Genomic DNA, 19,321 nt, shown 5'->3' with positions numbered 1-19,321 from the left:
TCGCCTGACTGCTAATTGCAGCACCAAACACAAGGGGGCGCTATTGTCATTAAATTATTAACTTGCAGTATTTTATTTCATAAAGTCTAAATTTGCATTTATTTGCTGGATTGTTGTAGCCTGAGATACACGATTTACCAGTGATGTAATGAAGTAGAGTACATTAACTTAAGTACAGTACTTGTTTGTACTTTTGAGGTACGAGTACTTTACATGAGTAGTTCCATTTGGTGCTACTTTATATTTCTACTGATATGTATGTAACATGATATGCTATGGTATAATGCAGTAATGCACTACAAATTACACAGTATCTACATTTTGTCATTGACCAACATAACACTAAAATGCTCTTATGTGTGAGAAAAACTGGATAGAAGAATTAAAATAATAATATAATACTGCGAAAAGAACCATTCTGCATAACGAATACGTTACTTTGACACTTAATGTACATTTGGATTATAATTTTTCTCTACCTATTATTGTACATATTATTCTGAAATGAGCCATGGTGTACAATGAGTGTTTTTACTTTTTGTTCTTTAAGTTAATTTTAATGCCAATACTTTTGTGCTTTTACTTGCAGTGGAATATCTTAAGACCATAGTATTTGTACTTTTACTTAAGTAAAGGCTCTTAGTTCTTCTTCCAACACTGCGATTTATATTGCCAATGCCTGCTTTTCTGTAATTGCTGAGAAATATTAATACATAACATGAATATAAACTAAATAAATAATACATTAAGTGAAGTAACAACACATTCTTTCACAATTTCCGTTTCCATGTTATTTTAAATTATTATTTTTTCAAAAGCAAAACTTCATTTCTCAAGTATAATACACTATATAACCTGTTTTTTGACCTTGTGTTGAACTTCTTTAATAATATCAGTTAATACATGTTTTGTTTTAGTCACTTTATATATTTGTTATTATTCCAACTTTATGCTGTCTCTGCTGCACAACAATAAACTACAGGAGAAGTAGTAAGTTATATATTAAGTAATCCCTTCTTAGTTTGTCTTAAATCACTTGTTCTGGTTTCTGCAGTTCTCTATAGGCTCTAAAATGATGTTTTTAAAGTACAGTTAGATTTTATATAGCTGTGAAACATCAGCAGCTTCGAAATTAGGAACATCAAAAGAAGTTTAAACGCTTGCACATTGTAAGTAAAACTCAATAAACAATTAAATGTAAAATACAGTTTCGCTTGATATTTGTAATATTGTTTCCGGAAAAGAAGACAAAATTCTGCAGTTTACCTTGTTTGTTTTCTTATTGTTGGGTTTATGGCCCATTATTAATTTAATTTGGTCAAGCTTGGTTTAACCATTAAACCTGTTATTAAGACTATGTATAAAGGGAGATATCTTTATAGCTAGCATAATGTGCTTTATTTTTTAATCGTTTAAGTGCGTCAATGGATTGCTTAGAAGTCTGGAGGTACTAACATTACATTTGGGATTTTTCCATCTATTTGAATTAGCTATTAGAAATACATTTTTAAACAAATGTAAAGATGCCCCCTGACCTTGCCTTTTGGCACTTCCTATATTGGTGTCATTTCTGTAAAAAAAACTGATATAAAATACAGCATCTCTCTTTCAATACTAAAATGAATGAAACTGGCTGTGATGTTTGTGTAGTTTCTCATATTTCAACATGCAAGCATTTCATTATTCCCAGAGGAGCCACAAAGTATGAGCGAAACCACACCATCACAGAACTGAAAAAAACAACTCTGTTTGTCTTCAAGTGTAACATCCAGACAGCTGCCAATCCAGCGGAGAAGCTGGGACAATCTCAACCAGTAGTGACTGGTTACAGACAGTTCACCTACAAACATTTCAAATTCCCTAATTCTTCAGTTGAGGAGAAAGGGGTAGATAATCATCCACATTCCACTGCCCCTCCCTCTCCACACCCACAGGACCTTTCCCCACCTCAACACAACTCAGCAGTTGTAACCAGGATGCGCTTCCTTGACGTAGGCTTGCAAAGTTTGTATGGCCTTTGAGATCCAGACAGAGTTAACCTATCAATATATGAATCGATAATCAGTTAATAAGCTAGTATTCGGAATTCAATTGGTTGGTTGATATATACATATACCCACCTTAAAAAGCAATACAGTATGTAACATAACTTATCCAGTTACTTTATCAAAGTTATCTTACTTATTACACTTTATTACTTTATAACACATTTTTAAACAACTTAAAGTTAAACAACACAGATTAGAGCCTCAGTATTTAACACGTATTACTCTTATATGTTTATAAATGTATTTTTAAATATAACTTATGTTAAGATAGGAACAGACAAAGATAATAAATGTTATATTATACATGAGCTTCTAACTACAAACTATGTTGTAGTTCTTTCTCTCATTAATTGTAGCCTTTAATATTACATTTAATTTTAGAAATAATTCTGTAACTCTTATCAGTCATAATAAACGTTGTTTGATTGCAATCTTGACAATTTTTCACCAATAAAGGATTTGATGTAAGCAAACACTTGATGGGAGCCAAAACAAAACAGGAAACAAACTGTCATTCTCTTTCCTCCAGAAGTAGACAAAGCATATTGTTTGCTGCATCATTATTGCTGACTGGGTTATCTCAATGAATTCAACACTGCCTGTGATTGGTTGACTATTCCCAGCTGTTCAATTTGAAACCTATTCATGTTTTTGCTCAAAACAGAGGGAGCTTTTTGATAAATTACCCAGACAAACAATGGATAAATGTATACATTTATGTATAAATAAACAGATCAATTGAAGGATTCAAAATGTCATTAATTTGAAGCTGAGCAGGTTAAAGCTACAATGCAAACTGATGCAATGTGTGCCGTTTGAACGTGAAATATAGTGTATTTCCGTTTAAATCCATATAAAATCTCACATCCCACCAATAGGGCAGTTTACGAAACATTTGATCCAATTGATTTGTCAATCAATAACTCCAAAACTGGGTGACAACAAGCACAGGAAACCATCTACATACTGCTGCTGTTGATTACACAGATAGGAATGATTGGACTTCAGAGGTAGCTTGTAACACGACACCAGCATGAAACCGTAATCCTAGCAGCGGAGGAAATAAGGGAGAGAAATGTGATGCTTTAAGAGCTTCCCAGCACCCTGATGGGATTTGGACTTAGCCTCGCTTTATAAATCTCCAGCAGGATGGCTTCTAGGGGCAAGTACTGCTTAAGTGTTCGTATGTGAAAATATAATGAGTTTAATTAGATAACAGTGAAAGGCAAATGTGTACCTTGACATTTAAATACAAAATGTTCTCTGTTGCATCTTAACCAATATATTTATAGTGGTAAAACTGCACTCCCTATACTTTGATGCAAAATCTTGGTTTAATGTTGTCTGGCTATTTGTTTTGATGATCATTCGACTCTTCCATTTCATTTTCTGTCATTTATGTATAAAAAGTAATGTGCAAGATACATCATAATATAAAAGGTTACATTTTTTTTAAAAAGCCCTACAAGGACACTGACATGATATAAAGCCCTGAAGTTTGTGTGTGTATGTTGCACCAATTCATAAAATGAAAATACTCTACATGAAAGCTGTCTATCCTTTTATTTTTGATCAAAGTACTTCAGAGACATATTTTTTATATATCATAAAGCTATAATATATGCCTAAAAAGAGTATAATAGGAGTCCTTTAAGGCAACATCTTCAGTATGGTTGCACTTCATGCCAATCGACTTCCTCAATGAGGTATGAAGGGGTTAATGCACTGTTCCATAAAATATTGTTAATGTGTTGCATGACATTGTTATATTGTTGGATTGTAATTTATCATGCCAAGTTAAGTTCATTTACACTATAAATTAACAAAGAAAGACAGATATTTGCACAAAAGATGCATTTACAATCATCATTGTAAAATATTGAGATAATCAATTTGCATATTTTATAATGATAATATATTCTGTTGACTGCTCAATAATATTTTTTGTGAAACGTAAGGTCTAAATATTGTTTTAAATTATCGAGAAAGAATCCATTTCTGATGGAGATTTACCATGTCCTCATATGACTGCATATTCAACCTTGATACATGCTGTGCCAACTGAAATGTATCTGTGACCTTGAGTATTACAAACTGTACTGAAAGTTTGAATTACATCGATCAGATACTTACTAACATGTCATACTTTAAAATATGTTCATATTAGGCTTATAATTTCAGTATCAATGATGCTGCTGTTTGACACAATGACAAAAAAAAAAGCTTGAAACATTGTATTGCTTTCAGTTTGTCAAGATCCATGATTGAACCTATTGTGATTTACTTTTTTATATATAAATGTTTACTGTATTCAAGTTTTCCAATGTATGTTTATCATGAATTGAAGAGTATTAGATCCCTCCAGCTCACTAAAAACCCTTTATTCCCAGAGAGACTAAGATGATGATCTTAGTGTCCTCAGTGCTCGCCCTGGCTCCACCTATCATAAGAATTACGAAGCAAAAGACCTAAAAACACAAACTTGCACACAGGCTGTGAATAAAGGAAAGAGCTGGTTTGATTGATTCCATTGAGGGGGTTGGCCTGCTCTAATGAAAGGGGCTGTTCCTCCATCCGGATGCAACAACTAAAAGCTTTATGTAAGCCCGTGTGTTGAACTTAAATAGGTCTTAGAGGTCAAACATGGGAGATCAGAAATGTAAAAGGATGGACAGCGTATGTTAAACCATCAACAGCAAACACCTTCTAAAAAGCCAGACTCGACAAGTTCGACTAGTTCCTGTTTCTGTGCATCAGTAAGGGGTGTGAGTTATTTGTGTGAGTTGAAAATGCTTAGTTTACACTTTATCAAACTGCATATAAGCAAATCAATCTTGTGAATGCTCTCAAAAGTGAAAAATATAAATTCCTCTCTTGATTTATATCTTCGTCAGTGGGTCAATATGTTTGTACTTCATCATTATAACCTTTTGTCACATGAACTACATATAGTAGTATGTAGAACATATAGACCAGTATATTTAAGAAAAGAGTTACTAATTGTATTTTAAGTTTAAAAAAAAGTATGTTATCCTTAAATGTTTGTCCTCTATTCTTCCCCAGTAATTCCCTCTATCCCATAGTTGGGATTATATAGGCAGAGTGTGACCTGCTCAGGCCAGTCCCTGCTTATATTTCATTGCATCCTGATTCTCTGACATGTAGTGTGTTGGATGGGGGGAAGGGTAGGAAGAGGAAGAGGGTGTGTGTGTGTGTGTGTGTGTGTGTGTGTGTGTGTGTGTGTGTGTGTGTGTGTGTGTGTGTGTGTGTGTGTGTGTGTGTGTGTGTGTGTGTGTGTGTGTGTGTGTGGTTGGAGGAGGTGGGGGTGAAGAATGCTTGGTATGTGCGGACGACAACAACATGAAAGGCGACGAGTGTTCGGCCCAACTGATTGTGCACCTACAAATCAAACGCCAAAACACTCTGAATGCGATTATAAAAAAAAGCCCCAGACACCAGACGTCTATATGTGCCTTTGTTACATAAAACAAACAGCCAGTGCGAGTTTGTAAGAGGCGGCCACGCAGTTTTTTTGATGGCAAACACCCTGCAGAGGCTGAGATGGTTTGGTCTGTAGTAGGTGGGACTGCCGAGCGGTCTGCAGCAGGACGTCGTAGATCAATGAACCGGACCGAAGGGTTGGTCCATCGCCTGGTGTGCATCTGACTGTATAGATGTGCAGTATATCTGTGCAGCACCGAGGCTTTCTTTTTTACTCTTAAGTAGCCTTTTCAGTATGCGGATGTTTTAAACCGACTGGCTATTTCACAGGCTTCGTACACGGCTCGGATTCCGTCTCTAGTGGCTGCTCATTGCGATTTTCTTTTTGGGAAATAAAAAAATATCCCATCTGTAACCTCCAGGATGATCTTTGCAAACACAGGCAACCCGCTGAAGACAGCGACTCGCAAACAGGTAGGCCACAAACACACACGGTGGTTTATTCTATTATAAATATGTTTATTTATTTTATTTCTTCCTCCCAACCCCCTACCCTCTCCCCCCCTACTCTTGAGGCAGCATTTGAATGTACAGACTGCTATAGATGACATTGGAAATCCTTTATGGCTTTCATGTAGCACAAATGCGAGTACATCTCGTTATTTTAGTACTACATTAATTAAATTATATGGGGAGAAAAGATAGACATGTCAAACGGGAAGCTGATCCTCTGATAGGCTGCACGGAGAGATAAAACCAGCTGCTGACCCCATCCATAGCTCTACAACCAAGACTTTAATTATTTTGTCCATATAACCTTGTTTGCCCAGTCATTCACCCCCTCTGGTCAATATGCATGACGGTTATTGTAGTCCATTTTATAGATTAATACATTCTGGGTGAATCCAATGAGAGAGGGAGAGTGTAATGTAATGTATGTCAATCTGCTGGGGTCAACTGTGCTGCCTTCATTGTCGTTTTGACCTCTCAGGTGAACGATAAGGTAATTGAGGTGTGTGCCCCTTTTCTTTCCCATCACGTCTTCAAAATTCAGATGGAAGATGGGAATAGAAAGCAAGCAGGCACAGAGGTGGGAAGCAGCTGCTATTCCAACCTCTAATGATGGTAATGTGAGCCTTGTTTCAGCTAAAGTGGATTGAGCCTGCAGCCTTTATGAGATCCCAAATATCAGATGAAACTGTAATATTTATTCATCAGAAGGCACAGTATGTGACTTTGAGGGCAGTAATCTGAAACCAGCCACATATGAAACCCTGCAGGGAAGCAGTGAATGAGTTTTTAGTGTAGGCGTAATGCAGGTTGAGTCTGCTATAAGGTGTGATGATGCCTCTGTGAAATGTACCACTGTAGCTGCCCTCTAATGGAGTAGGCGTTCTGTCTGTTAGGACTGATGTGAACCCTTGATGGTCTCAAACACAGTTTGCATGGTAATCGCACACCAAGAAAAATGTAAGGCCTCTGCTTGAAGAGACAACAGGCCTAACAGATGTTCCTGCCTCAGCGATCAATATTTCATCTATAAAAGAAGCTGCTGTGAACATTTATCCATCAAATGACCGTGGAAGAATACCTCAGTGATTCCCATTGGCATGGCTGTAGTTGTATCCATCCCTGGCTTTGGTTCTTGGAGTGGATTGTCCTTTGGTTATGGACAGATGGTGCAATTCTGCCATGCTTTGTCTTTGATCTGATCTGGAGTGGGTTTGGGGTGGCTGGGAGCTATTTTAATGAATGAGTAAGGGGAAGGAAATGCCTTGCATGATTTGGCTCACAAGTATGAAGAAAACTGTAGGCTTGTGATAAACACTATTGCAGGATGTACGACGTGAACACAGATTTAATCACTTTGTGATTCACATAGGCCCACATACGAGAATAGGTATTTGTTATTTACGCTATGGTTTACTATCTTTTAACAACAAACCCATAGTTTAAAAGTCAAACTTACCTACCAGTCACACACTGAGAAAATAAGTATCCAGATACTTTAGAATTACTCTCATCCAAAAATACTCCCTTACAATTAAAAAACCTTCTGTTAGTGTTACTTACGAAATATAAATGGTACAATTATATTACTGGACCTAATAATATAGGTCTGCTGCTAATTTCAGGTATCTATACACGACTGTAGTTAATTATTAAAGTACTGCCTCATATTTCAAGCACTTCATGTGTTTCTAATTGTGTAAATATACAAAAGGAGTATGTGTATTTCATATTTCCCTCTGAAATAAATAGAAATAGACATTTGAAGTACAGTATTTCAGTAAATGTTCTTTCACCACTGGACCCTGAAGTTGTCCCTGGCGGAGGACTAATATGGGGAACAGTTTGTATTATATTAACAATATTACATGGGTGACCTTTTAATGCAGCATGATCATAAAGTAACAATGTCCGGTCATGCCCTCTGTGTTTCTGCATTTTTGTTTCACTCAGATGATGAGATGTTCTTGTGATCACTGTTGACCTGGGTATAAATTAGATTATCTAGCTCCCATACACTTCCTAACAGTGAGTTTCCTGTGTGCAGTCCTACCCCATGACTCCGTCCAGTCCCAGCAGCAGCAGCAACAGCAGCAGCACAGGCCTGGAGCAGCTCAGCAAAACCAACCTGTACATCCGCGGTCTGCCTCCCGCTACTACAGACCTGGACCTGGTCAAACTATGTCACCAGTGAGTACACAAACATGAACAGTATAAGCGTAACAAGTATGCTGATGTGCATGCACACCAGTGTTTTGTCCTTGATATTGTAGTTTGCTGAAGAGTCACAGTATTCTGAAGATATCACATACCAATGTCATTCCAGTCGGAATTGATGAATTTCAATTTCAGGCCCATAATATGTACCCAAATACAGACTTTACAATTCATGTTGCAAATTTAAAATAATGAAATTATTCAGTAATAATAATTGAATATATATATATATATATATATATATATATATATATATATATATATATATATATATATATATATATATATATATATATAATTTAAAGGAATGTTTCATGTTTTGGAAATATGTTAAATATGTCAAGTAAAAAAATAATCATTATTCTGGGTGGCAAAAACGTCTGTTTAATTACAAAAAAGGTCTTCCTCCGATGATTTCTTTTCTGTTAGGTTTCATTCTTCTTAAGAAAAACTTGTGGGAAAGTGTACAGAATCAAATTAAATATTTCACATGGAAAAGGCCTTAGATAAATAGTCTATATGGAAATTTGACAATAAAATACAGTCTGCAGTTTTAGTGCGGCTAAGTTGGCATTCAAAAACACTCTTAGTATAACCATAATGTACTCTGACATGTAAAATGTTCCCATTACCATATCCCTTCAAACGGACACATGGAACATTCTTAGTTCCACCAGGGTATGTGAGGCAGACTGTGAGAATGATTGTTTTAAAAAAAAAAGAGGCAAGTCATTGAAAATGTCCGATACCAGATACTATAGGCTTCAGTGTGAGTGGTTAGTGTGGTGGATGCCGTAATTAGTGGAGTTTTGTCTCCTCTCTTTACCTCTGAATCACAAGCATTATGGAGCGAGGCATTCACCCATGTAACCAGCAGCAGCAGCAGCTGTTTGTGTCCTGTTTGCTTGTGTTTTGTTCATCTTCCCAATGGTGTTTGCCTGCACAAAGCAGAAATGAAAGTGCTTTTCATAGCAACAAGGTCTGAATGGTGATGTTAGCTAGGCATTCAGTTTGTATGTTGTGTGTGCTCGCAGCCTGTGTCACAGTTCAACTTGAGTGTAAAGTCAAAGATAAAGCAAAACCTGAAACTACGATTTTGCTGGATTTTAGGAAACATGAAGGAGAGAGTTGTGATGTTCAGAATGTGTCTCTGAAATATGACCACATTTTTTTATTAAACACATTTTTCATTTTCTGTTTGTGTTGTTTTCTATTTTTACTGAACTGTCATGACAATCATGTACAATGTCCTGTAGAAATGTATGACATTTGATATTCCCAACAAACAATGAGAAGTCCAGGCGATAAAGAAACATTAAAAATATCACCAGTCTCAATTTTAGATTTATATTGTTTAAAGTAACGTGCATGTTGCTGTGTGCACAGGTATGGCAAGATTCAGTCAGCAAAGGCAATCCTGGACAAGACAACCAACAAATGTAAAGGTCAGTACTGATACTTTCACTTCTCATCACTTATCAGGACTGCACATTTAGAAGAATTACATTCGGCGATATAACTTCAGTCCTCTTTCAGGGCTGGAGCAAATCTCCCATGTGTGTTCAAGTAATGAGCGGACATAAAGTATTACACCAGGGTTTTTGCATGTTGCACAACCTTTTTGTGGTATTTACTTATATGATAGCACATTTGTAAGAAATATAAACAAACTATGACATTTTAGATTTGAGAATGAATTTCCAAACCTTCTATGCAGCTCCTGGTTTTCATTTCTTTGCTGTAACTTGATACTTTGCTTGGGTAGGGTAATTCATCATAGTCAACATGAGCTGTGACAGTATCTGTATTTCATTTATGTTAATACTACTACCCTTCCACAGGTTACGGCTTTGTGGACTTTGACAGCCCGGGGGCTGCTTTAAAGGCAGTACATGCTCTGAAGACCAGTGGTATACAGGCCCAGATGGCCAAGGTGAGTGTGTGTGTGTGTGTGTGTGTGTGTGTGTGTGTGTGTGTGTGTGTGTGTGTGTGTGTGTGTGTGTGTGTGTGTGTGTGTGTGTGTGTGTGTGTGTGTGTGTGTGTGTGTGTGTGTGTGTGTGTGTGTGTGTGTGTGTGTGTGTGTGTGTGTGTGTGTGTGTGTGTGTGTCTTGCTTGCACACATCTCTGTGGGGCTGTGCTTCTTTAATACACACACGTGTCCGGTGTTTGTTAGAGTCTGACATTAGACTGGTCACGTGACCTCAGCTGACAAGCTGTTCTTCCCGTGACCCCGTTTACTTTCACTGTAGAAACCAGATGTCACATCCCTCCCTGCCAAATAACCTGTCACTCAGTGTGACACATTACACACAGGACCACTAGCCCACATACACACATCCTACTTAGGGTTTGCTGTAGAGAGTGAACAGATCTTTTTACCAGTATTATTACTATGCCACTGAGTGTTAACAATTATCGTTCATGCATACTGATGTAGGCATTTCTGCAGCAAAGCACTGTAACACCAGTACTGCTGCTGTAAGCCATTCTTGATCCTCTGTGACTAATTCAAAGTAACCAGTTTTTCATTTTTCAAAAATATTTTTAGATGCCAAACATGGTTTTACTGCATCACGTGTGATTTATGTCATAGTGGAGAGCAGTGGAAATTGAATCAGTTAATTTTCTTCAGTCCCTTCCCAGCCAGGCCTGTGTTGCTGTGCTTAAACTCATGGTTGAGAGTTCATTGATGAAAGGTGCTCTCTGGGGACCTGCATCTCGCTGCTCTGTTCGGAACAAACACGCAGAGCACAGTTTGTGTGTTGTGGTAGCTAGGCTACGCTGCTCTCCTGCTGTTTCTAGGGAAGACCATAGAGGCGATGAGCTGCTGCTCAGTTCAGATGAAGTGTGTATCTGTGGGTGGGTGTGGGTGCGTGTGCACACAGGAGAGCTCATTAATGTTTGTTCAAACTAATGTCTTCTTCTGACCCGTAAACTTAAAAAACAAACCATGATCCATACAGACACATTGTAAGCAGAAAAGAAACATCCTTGAGTCTTTAATGACTTGTTCATTAGCATATATATTTATTGCAAATGAGCCTCCTTCATGAGTAATTTTTTTTGTATTTCAGCATGCGACTCTCTCAGATCACATGCAAAATATAATATAAAACACATGACATTTAATGTACGTGTTATTTTCCATCTTCTTTTCTGTGAGCAGCAACAGGAGCAGGACCCCACTAATCTGTACATTTCCAACCTGCCTCTCTCTGTGGACGAAAAAGAGTTGGAGAACATGTTGCAGCCCTTCGGCCAGGTTGTCTCCACACGGATCCTCCGAGACTACAGCGGCAACAGCCGAGGCGTGGGCTTCGCCAGGTCAGTCACAGAAGATCAACTGTTAAATCAGTTGGAGAAAATACGTTGAAGGAAATGCGTTTAGCTTAATTATAAACTTGTGATGATAATTTCATTATGTGCCGCAATGGCTCCATGTAGCAACTGTTCATGTCAACTTGTTTCTGTTTTTACACTGCTGTCAGTGAGTTTAATACAGTGTAAATATTATTAAACATGAAGGTTGTGGTTGATTTGACGTTTCTGTTGACATTATTTCCTCACAGAATCTTACATTTCAATGCAATTGGAAAAACGTGCTAGTCAAGAATATTACCTCCTGTACCAATTTATAAACACACAGCCATTTGTGAATCTTAGTGAACCACGGTTTGTCATTCAATGAGAGATACCATTAAATGAGGAGGAACAATTATTCTCAAACCATCCCATTTTGTGTCTCTCCTTACAATAGTCTTCCACAGTAGATCATCTCTGTGTGATTTGATGATGATTCATTGCTTTATATTTGTCCTCTGTCAGGATGGACACCACAGAGCAGTGTAATGCCGTCATCTCCCACTTCAATGGAAAGTTTATCAAGATCGCTTCTGGAGCTATGGGTAGGAAAGAATTTCATGTTTCTGTTCATTCTTGCTCAGATGAAACCTGCGGAGGTGCTGGTGATTGATTTTCTGAGTGACAGTTAATTTTGTTGTTTTTTCCTGCATTGCCCCCAGCTCCCTCTCAGCCCTTGCTGTGTAAGTTTGCAGACAGTCAGAGGAAGAAACATGCACACAGTGGGTTTATTCCCAATGGACAGACAGGAGATCTCAGACTAGTATGTATCTGCTTTACTACTTTAATGTTTTAGGTCTTTATTGTTGTATTTTCTTATATGCAAATCATTTCACAATAACATCTTCTCCCATTGATTCCACACTACAGAAATTTAAAAAAACAACTGGATACAATTGAAAAAATAGCGGCATAAATAGTCAATCTTGCCTTCTTTTCCAGTATTCATTGTGCAAAATGCGAAGATAATAGTGATCAAAATTATTGTGTTTTTATATCTGTACACCGAACTATGAGCCATTTCCTCAAAATTGTACCGTACAAAAGAAAATGATAAATCAAAAGGCATATTTTTTTAACTTACTCCCATTTAAACCCATTTTAACTAATAAATTGATTAAAGGCACTGAATCTATTTTCATATTTTGATAATATAGTCAGAACATACACATATTTATACCGTCTCATTATTGTCTATTTCCTCAACTTAGGGTCCAATGACTCTTACCTATGACCCCTCCTCAGCAGCTATTCAGAATGGGTAAGTCACATTACATGTTGTAGCAGGTCATAATACCATTTAACTTTTAACTAAAGAAATATTACCTGAGCTTTAATTTGAGATACTGTGTGTTTCCTAGGTATTATCCTTCTCCATATCCAGTGAGCAACAGGATAATGGCTGTGCAGCCGGCGATGTCTCCCTACATGTCTCCAGTCTCTGCTTACCAGGTACTGCAGAAGATCCTGAATAACTGAAATTAAACCGAGAATAACTGAATTTATATCGTCTTTCTCTCTTCACCTTCTCTTTGTATTTGATGTATTGGTTTGTATATGTGGCTTATAGTTTATTTCTGCTTGTGTGTTAGTTGTACAAGTGTTTTAGATATAACAATAGGTGTTAAAGCTGCCCTGGGCCACTGCAAACTGTGGCAGCTCAGATTGCCTGTGGATTTATATTCAAATTGTTTTGAAATAGAAGAGTTTGGTAAACCAGACATCATGTAATATGACGAAAACACCTCCTATTTGCAGCAGGTACATCTTCGAGTCACATTTTCCCTAAATTAGGATTTTACTCAATTTTTTGTAATATTTCGTATTGACTCAGTACTTTTTTGGATGAGAAACAATATCCTTGTTTGTAATGACGGTTGCATGAGTGATGAAGCTGAAGATTGTTAGTTTAGATTAGAGCCCTCACCAGGTGTTCTGCAGGTAAATCAACGACCTGTTTTGGACCTGTCTTCAAAGCCTTTCTTCTAGACTCTCCGTCATGTGGAGACTTGGTATTAAACTCTTAGTAATAAGCTCAGAGGTTCTCTTTGTGTGGTTTGAAATGACCTTACATTTAATGAAACACCTGCAGGTTCTTTCCTCAACCTGGCACCTCAAAACCTCTGGTTCTATGAACACTTACTGTATGAGCTTGTGTTTCAGGGAGGAGTTTTTCATACCAATCTATAACTAGTATCGACATCTAACAAAGGATCACTTTTTCAATTAGATTAAGGGAAAAGGTTCTCCCCCTCCAGGTTTCCGTCATGTCCAGTGTCACTGACGATTCCAAGTAGGATGATAGAGCAGTAGACGTTTTCGATGAAAAGCTGAACACTTTGGACTTGATTATTAATTAATGTCCCTATGAAGAAATAGTGAATAGATGAATGAAGTATATGCTATTTTAGTCAAATTATACTTTCAGAATGTTTGTTCTTTTAAAAAACATGGTTATTAGTTAGTTTGTAACATAAAAGTGTAATTCCCGACAGGTCAGTAACTCTTATTTTCCATCTGTCTCTTGTTCTGCCTCTCCCTTCCTGTCTGACCCTCCATTAGGTACAGAGTCATTCTTGGGTGGCACATCAACCATATATCATGCAACACCCGGTAAGTTAACAACGGCATTTGCTATTTTTTTATAAACCCGTAGACCACCTCCTATTCTGTGTACAGGAAATGGGTGTGTGGCGCCGCTGCAGCTCTGAGCTCATGAGTGTTACTTTAATCAGACCGTTCTGCTGACACAATAAAACCGACTTAAACTTCCCCAAATGTTGGAGAAGGCCAGAGCTGAAACCAGTTCTGGGAAATAGCCACTTTGTATTTATCTGTTGTAAATGTGTAAGTGTGTATGTGTGTTTGAGTGTGTATGAAAAATGGAACAACTAAAAAGACAGCCACCGCCCCCCCCTCCCCCCGCCTTTCTCTGGATCCAGCAGGAAATGCCTGGAGCAGAGACAGTCTTGTGACTCTTTGACTCTTCCAACAGATGGTTTCCAGTGGAACAAGTGTCTCTGCTGATCTGCCCCCTCCCCCACTTTTTATTGACTATTCCCTAAAGGCGTCATGTTTAAAGGAATATACCACATCTGAAAACCGACTAGCGCTGGCAACGTCACTTCTTTTACATATTTTTATCCCGTAACCCTGGAGCGCTTCATGTTAACCTCAGAGTAACATAGTACACTAGAGTTAATGCTGCATACGTGCAGTAAAATATCCATTCAGTCTAGTGTGTAATAATTATACTCAACACACACTGCCTGCCATTGTTGTTGCATCCTGTGCTTGCTATTTTATCAGGTATTTCATCAGAATGTGTCTATTTAGTCTGCAGAATCATGTGATGTGTGGTGAAGACTAAGCTGGTTTGTATTACAGGCTGCTGTGATGTCTCCCTCTGTGGATCCCTCCATGTCACTGCACCCTTCAGCCATGATTACTCAGCAGATGGGCCAGCTGTCACTGGGAAACTCTGGAGCGGTGAGTGGAAAATCACACAGCACTAATCAAATTAAACCTGTAAAGTATAATTAAATACAAAACACTCACAGCTTTTTGGGCAACATGTTAGTTTCAGTTCATGCAATCTGGGTATAAAGGCCATTACACACAGACTTGTGAACAGGCCTGAACAATGGCTTATTAGAAATATTCCTAGTTGGACATTGTGCATAGACCTCCGTGAATTACTGCGGGGAAATCTTTATTTGGTATTATTGATTCATTTATTATATTTTAAATTACAGTGAAATGTTCATGACACTCGTATGGTATGTTAAATTACAAGCATATTGTTTAATTACAATTAAAAACAATTACAATATAAAGCCTTGTGTGAAGCATAATTTAACCAAAAATCCAAAGTATGTTTTCACACACAGTTTCTACTAAATACCTCGACATTAGCTACAGTATATAAACAGGCAGATTTACTGATCTCTTTGAAGATATAAATACGTGTGTTTTCTTTGTGATTTAGGGGGAGGCTCATTAGACGATGATTTAAGATCTGCACTATTATCTGAATATAATAAAATATATATTTGAACTCTTCAATGAAACATTTTCTGTGTCTTATAGATCTGTTTGGGCTGGGAACTTATATGTGCAGGACAAAATACTTAATGCTACATGTATAGCGACATTGCTTCTCAATGCCTCGAAAATTAGTGATACTGCCCCGAACTATGGAATTATTTTCCTTATACCTTTTTATATGTCCCACTGTCATGTAATTGTATCCTAATCTAATTTGCTCTGATAATGTTCTTATATCCTCACTAGGAATGTATTTTCTCAATGCACATGGTGATTATTTGTGTTTTGAACTTTCTAATGTGTTTTCTTTTCATGTTGAGTAGCACAAGATGCCTGTTTAACAAGTATTTCAGGTGGAACGATTTTATACCTTTTTATAAATTAGATGTGTTCATTGTTTTCTTATCTTACAGTATATGTCGGCCAACCCGGGTGTCCAGGGAGCTTACATGCCTCAGTATCCGCCCATGCAGGCAGCAGCTGTAAGTTTAATGTTTCTTTCTCTCATTCAGCTTTTCATTCAAAACACTCCCGTTTCCACCTGGTGTCCATTAAACTGTAATTATATCTTAAAACAGAAATTCTTGCAGGATATTACTCCAGCCCATGCCACTTCAATCTCATATCTTATACAATCCAATATGGGACTCATGCAGCATTGAGTTGTTATTGCAGAGTTTGTCCTCTAAAACTATCAATTATCTCAGTGCAAACACAGTGAAGACAGTTATTATCACGCTCTAAATGAGAGACGCTATTTTTGCTTTTCAGGAAAATGGCACGCAAGTGGATTCGTCCAACAACTCGTCTCCCTACAGTCAACTGAGCAAGTAACCACAGGTACGCTGTTGATTCTGAAATTGAGCCAGCTGACGTTAACCCAAGCATGATGTTTGTTTCAGCAACATTACTGCCTCGCAACACCAGTTTTGGTAGCACAATGTAATATAAGTACCTGCTTTATTCATGTCTTTATACGTTTGTTTAAAGCATTTGTAGGTCAATGATAACAAGATCCCACTGTTGCTGGTTTTGTATCAATGCCTTTGCTAACTGTGTTTATTATCAGGCTAGATTCCTGCTCTGTGAGCCAGAGGGCAGGTGGGAGGTTGCCGATGACATCACCATGGTAACAGTCACTGCCTTCTCTGATTGGACCAGATACATGAACTTTTTTGCACAGCCCCGATGTTTGTGGTGGAAATTGAGGACAGTGTAAATGGACTCAAACAGTTGGCTAATCACAGAAGAAGAAAAAAAGATTTATTTTGATAAGAAAACAACATGCTCTTCTTTTCTCTTTTTTCAAGGATTCTCAAACAAATGCCAGAGGACCCCCCCACCCACCCCTTATCTTCCCCCTCTTCACTCCTACCCCAGTATGATGTGATAGTAAAAATGCATGAGATTGAGATAGTAACCCCCCCTCCAAGGTTTCTATGATTTTATAGTTCCTTTATTTGTGATATATGAAAAAAACTTGCAAAACCGTGTTTGCACTGAAGTTTAAACAATATCTATCTTGCCACAGAATAGCTCACAAAATCAATTCATGTTCAACTGCACTGACAGCTGATACAGGTGACCATTTCATTAGGAAATAAATGAATTTATTATTGGAAAAGGTGCCTTCCTTACGCCACATCAAACATTATCTGACATTTTTCATCAAACTTAATCAGGTGTCATATTTCTGATTGATCAAACGTGTGTGTGAAATTATGGAGATTTCCATTGAGTGTTTCGCTATCTAGTCTTCTGGTAGCAATAAAGACATTGAGAGTCCCAAGGCAATACTGAGAAAAAAGCAAGGTAATTCCTTATTTTCCCTCTATCCTTTTTTAAAAAAAATTCTTCAAGATGTGACTGAAAAAAAGAGCTGAACTTTTATGAAATTACAAGTTTTACACCCAATGGACATCTTTTAGGAGGGTTTTTTTTTTTTCTCTCGTGGTCAGTTTGACCAGTGATCTACCTCATGGTTCTGTGCAGTCTGCTGGTGTTGTGGGGTTTGCAGGTAAAGCCCCTTTGTTCACCAGAGTGGACGAAGCAGAACACAGCCACGCTCAGGAGCTGGCTATAGGACTTCTGCCCGTTTGTCTCCCACATGCAGCGTTTCTCTTCCTGAATTGCAAAGAAACATTGTGCTTTGTTTCCTTTTGTTTGTCACTGCTTCTGTTCCCGTGTTTTGTTTTTTTTTACATGATGAACGTTGTTCAGTTAGGAGGCTCCATTATAGAGATTCAATGTAAGACAAGTAGCTTACTAGCTTGTCCTTGAAATAGTCGGTTTACAATGAGCTTGAAACAAATACATGCAGGCTACGTGCATTTATTTTGTACATTCTTCTGCCTTTAACATTCTAGAAACATCTTAGATAACTCACCGGTGTCCCTTACATTTTCTCTTTTTCAATATAAGATTAGGTTACACTACTACTTTAAAGTTCTCCAAAAGTAATGCTAAGATATACCCAACATTTGGTATACAACAGCACAACAGCTTACATGCAAATCAGTTTGGATCTCAAATGTATCCTCAATCAAAATACAGTAAATGCAAAAATCATGTATAAAGTAATTGAAAACAACAGTGTTTTAGAAGAATTTGTTGGATGGGCTTGTTCAGAATAAACATTGTAAATTATATGCATTCAGGGCCAAAAGTGAAAAATAAGTGAGTGAGTTTGCTTTGCTTTTTTTTTACCCTTCTATGAGGCAAGAAAAATGGTAAAGCTGTATGGTCACTGAGCTTTCCCCAAATACATCGGGTCGGATCCCTCGATAGTACTGTAACACTAAATGCTCACTTTTGGAAAACACAAGCAGTTAGCTGTTTACTGCGTGAACTTTCCCATTCTGAACATTTGTTGATGGAAAAAATATGTAAAAATGAAAAAAAAAACTGTACATGTTATCCTCATTGCTTCCCTGGTCACTTTCAACTGATTCTCAAACGATCTTCTCCTTCCTCTCTCCTTTGAAACATTGGAATAAAAACAGTGCTGAATAAAATGCTCTTCTCTTTCTCAGATGCGACTCTGACTCTTTAATTGACTTTTTAAAGCTAAATAGGGCCTTCATCAAACTAGAGAACTGTTGGCTACTACTACTTTTCTATAACACAACCCAAAATGTATTCTTCTCTTCCTGGTAGGAACTTCCAATTTTACTCTGCATATGAAGTTTGTAATAAAAAAAAAACATTAACATTTTACATTTACATTATTTTTAATTAAGGATCTCCCTCCAGAGCATCGGAAACCTTTTTTTAAGATGTTGATTTGCAGAAAATGTATCTTCATATGGTAAATCAGTTATGGATCTCTTTAAGACTTCAAACAGGAAATGAACACACCACTTCTAAATAATCCACAAATAACACTTAAATAAGAAAAATATTAATTAAAACAAGAGTAACTGCCTCCAACAACCTCAAATCCTCTGAGCACGCCATAAATATCAACAAAACACCTTTAACGTCACTGTCATATACACTATATGGACAAAAGTATTGAGACACTCCTCAATCATAATAATCATAGACTTCAGGTGTTTCCTTCCGTCCCATTGCCACAGGTGTATACAATCAAGCACCTAGCCATGCAGTGTGCCTGTACAAACATTTGTGAAAGAATGGGTTGTTCTAAAGAGCTCATTGAACTCGAACGTGGTACTGTAATAGGAGGCCATCGTGGC

General features: G+C 37.5%; 1 protein-coding gene across 1 annotated transcript; it reads left to right on the top strand.

The window, feature by feature from the left end:
- The first annotated feature begins 5,624 nt into the window (after positions 1-5,624).
- rbms1a (RNA binding motif, single stranded interacting protein 1a) lies at positions 5,625-18,654 on the top strand. The gene is made up of 14 exons (XM_063882130.1): positions 5,625-5,963; positions 8,047-8,189; positions 9,603-9,661; positions 10,058-10,149; positions 11,383-11,540; positions 12,042-12,121; positions 12,239-12,339; positions 12,788-12,837; positions 12,938-13,028; positions 14,139-14,189; positions 14,964-15,065; positions 16,037-16,105; positions 16,395-16,463; positions 16,693-18,654. Exons 1-13 carry the CDS (start codon positions 5,913-5,915, stop codon positions 16,455-16,457), a joined length of 1,110 nt encoding a protein of 369 aa, XP_063738200.1. The 5' UTR covers positions 5,625-5,912; the 3' UTR covers positions 16,458-16,463; positions 16,693-18,654.
- Positions 18,655-19,321: the final 667 nt, after the last annotated feature.

Source organism: Eleginops maclovinus, chromosome 4, assembly GCF_036324505.1.
Source record: "Eleginops maclovinus isolate JMC-PN-2008 ecotype Puerto Natales chromosome 4, JC_Emac_rtc_rv5, whole genome shotgun sequence".
In the NCBI taxonomy this organism is placed as follows: domain Eukaryota; kingdom Metazoa; phylum Chordata; class Actinopteri; order Perciformes; family Eleginopidae; genus Eleginops; species Eleginops maclovinus.
This window is presented reverse-complemented; position numbering and strand designations above follow the sequence as displayed.

Bases quoted from the DNA above. Each gene is read 5' to 3' on its own strand.
- rbms1a (XM_063882130.1), top strand. From the start codon at position 5,913: ATGATCTTTGCAAACACAGGCAACCCGCTGAAGACAGCGACTCGCAAA. The intron at 5,964-8,046 runs GTAGGCCACAAA...TCCTGTGTGCAG, and splicing joins AGACAGCGACTCGCAAACAG to TCCTACCCCATGACTCCGTC. The intron at 15,066-16,036 runs GTGAGTGGAAAA...CTTATCTTACAG, and splicing joins CACTGGGAAACTCTGGAGCG to TATATGTCGGCCAACCCGGG.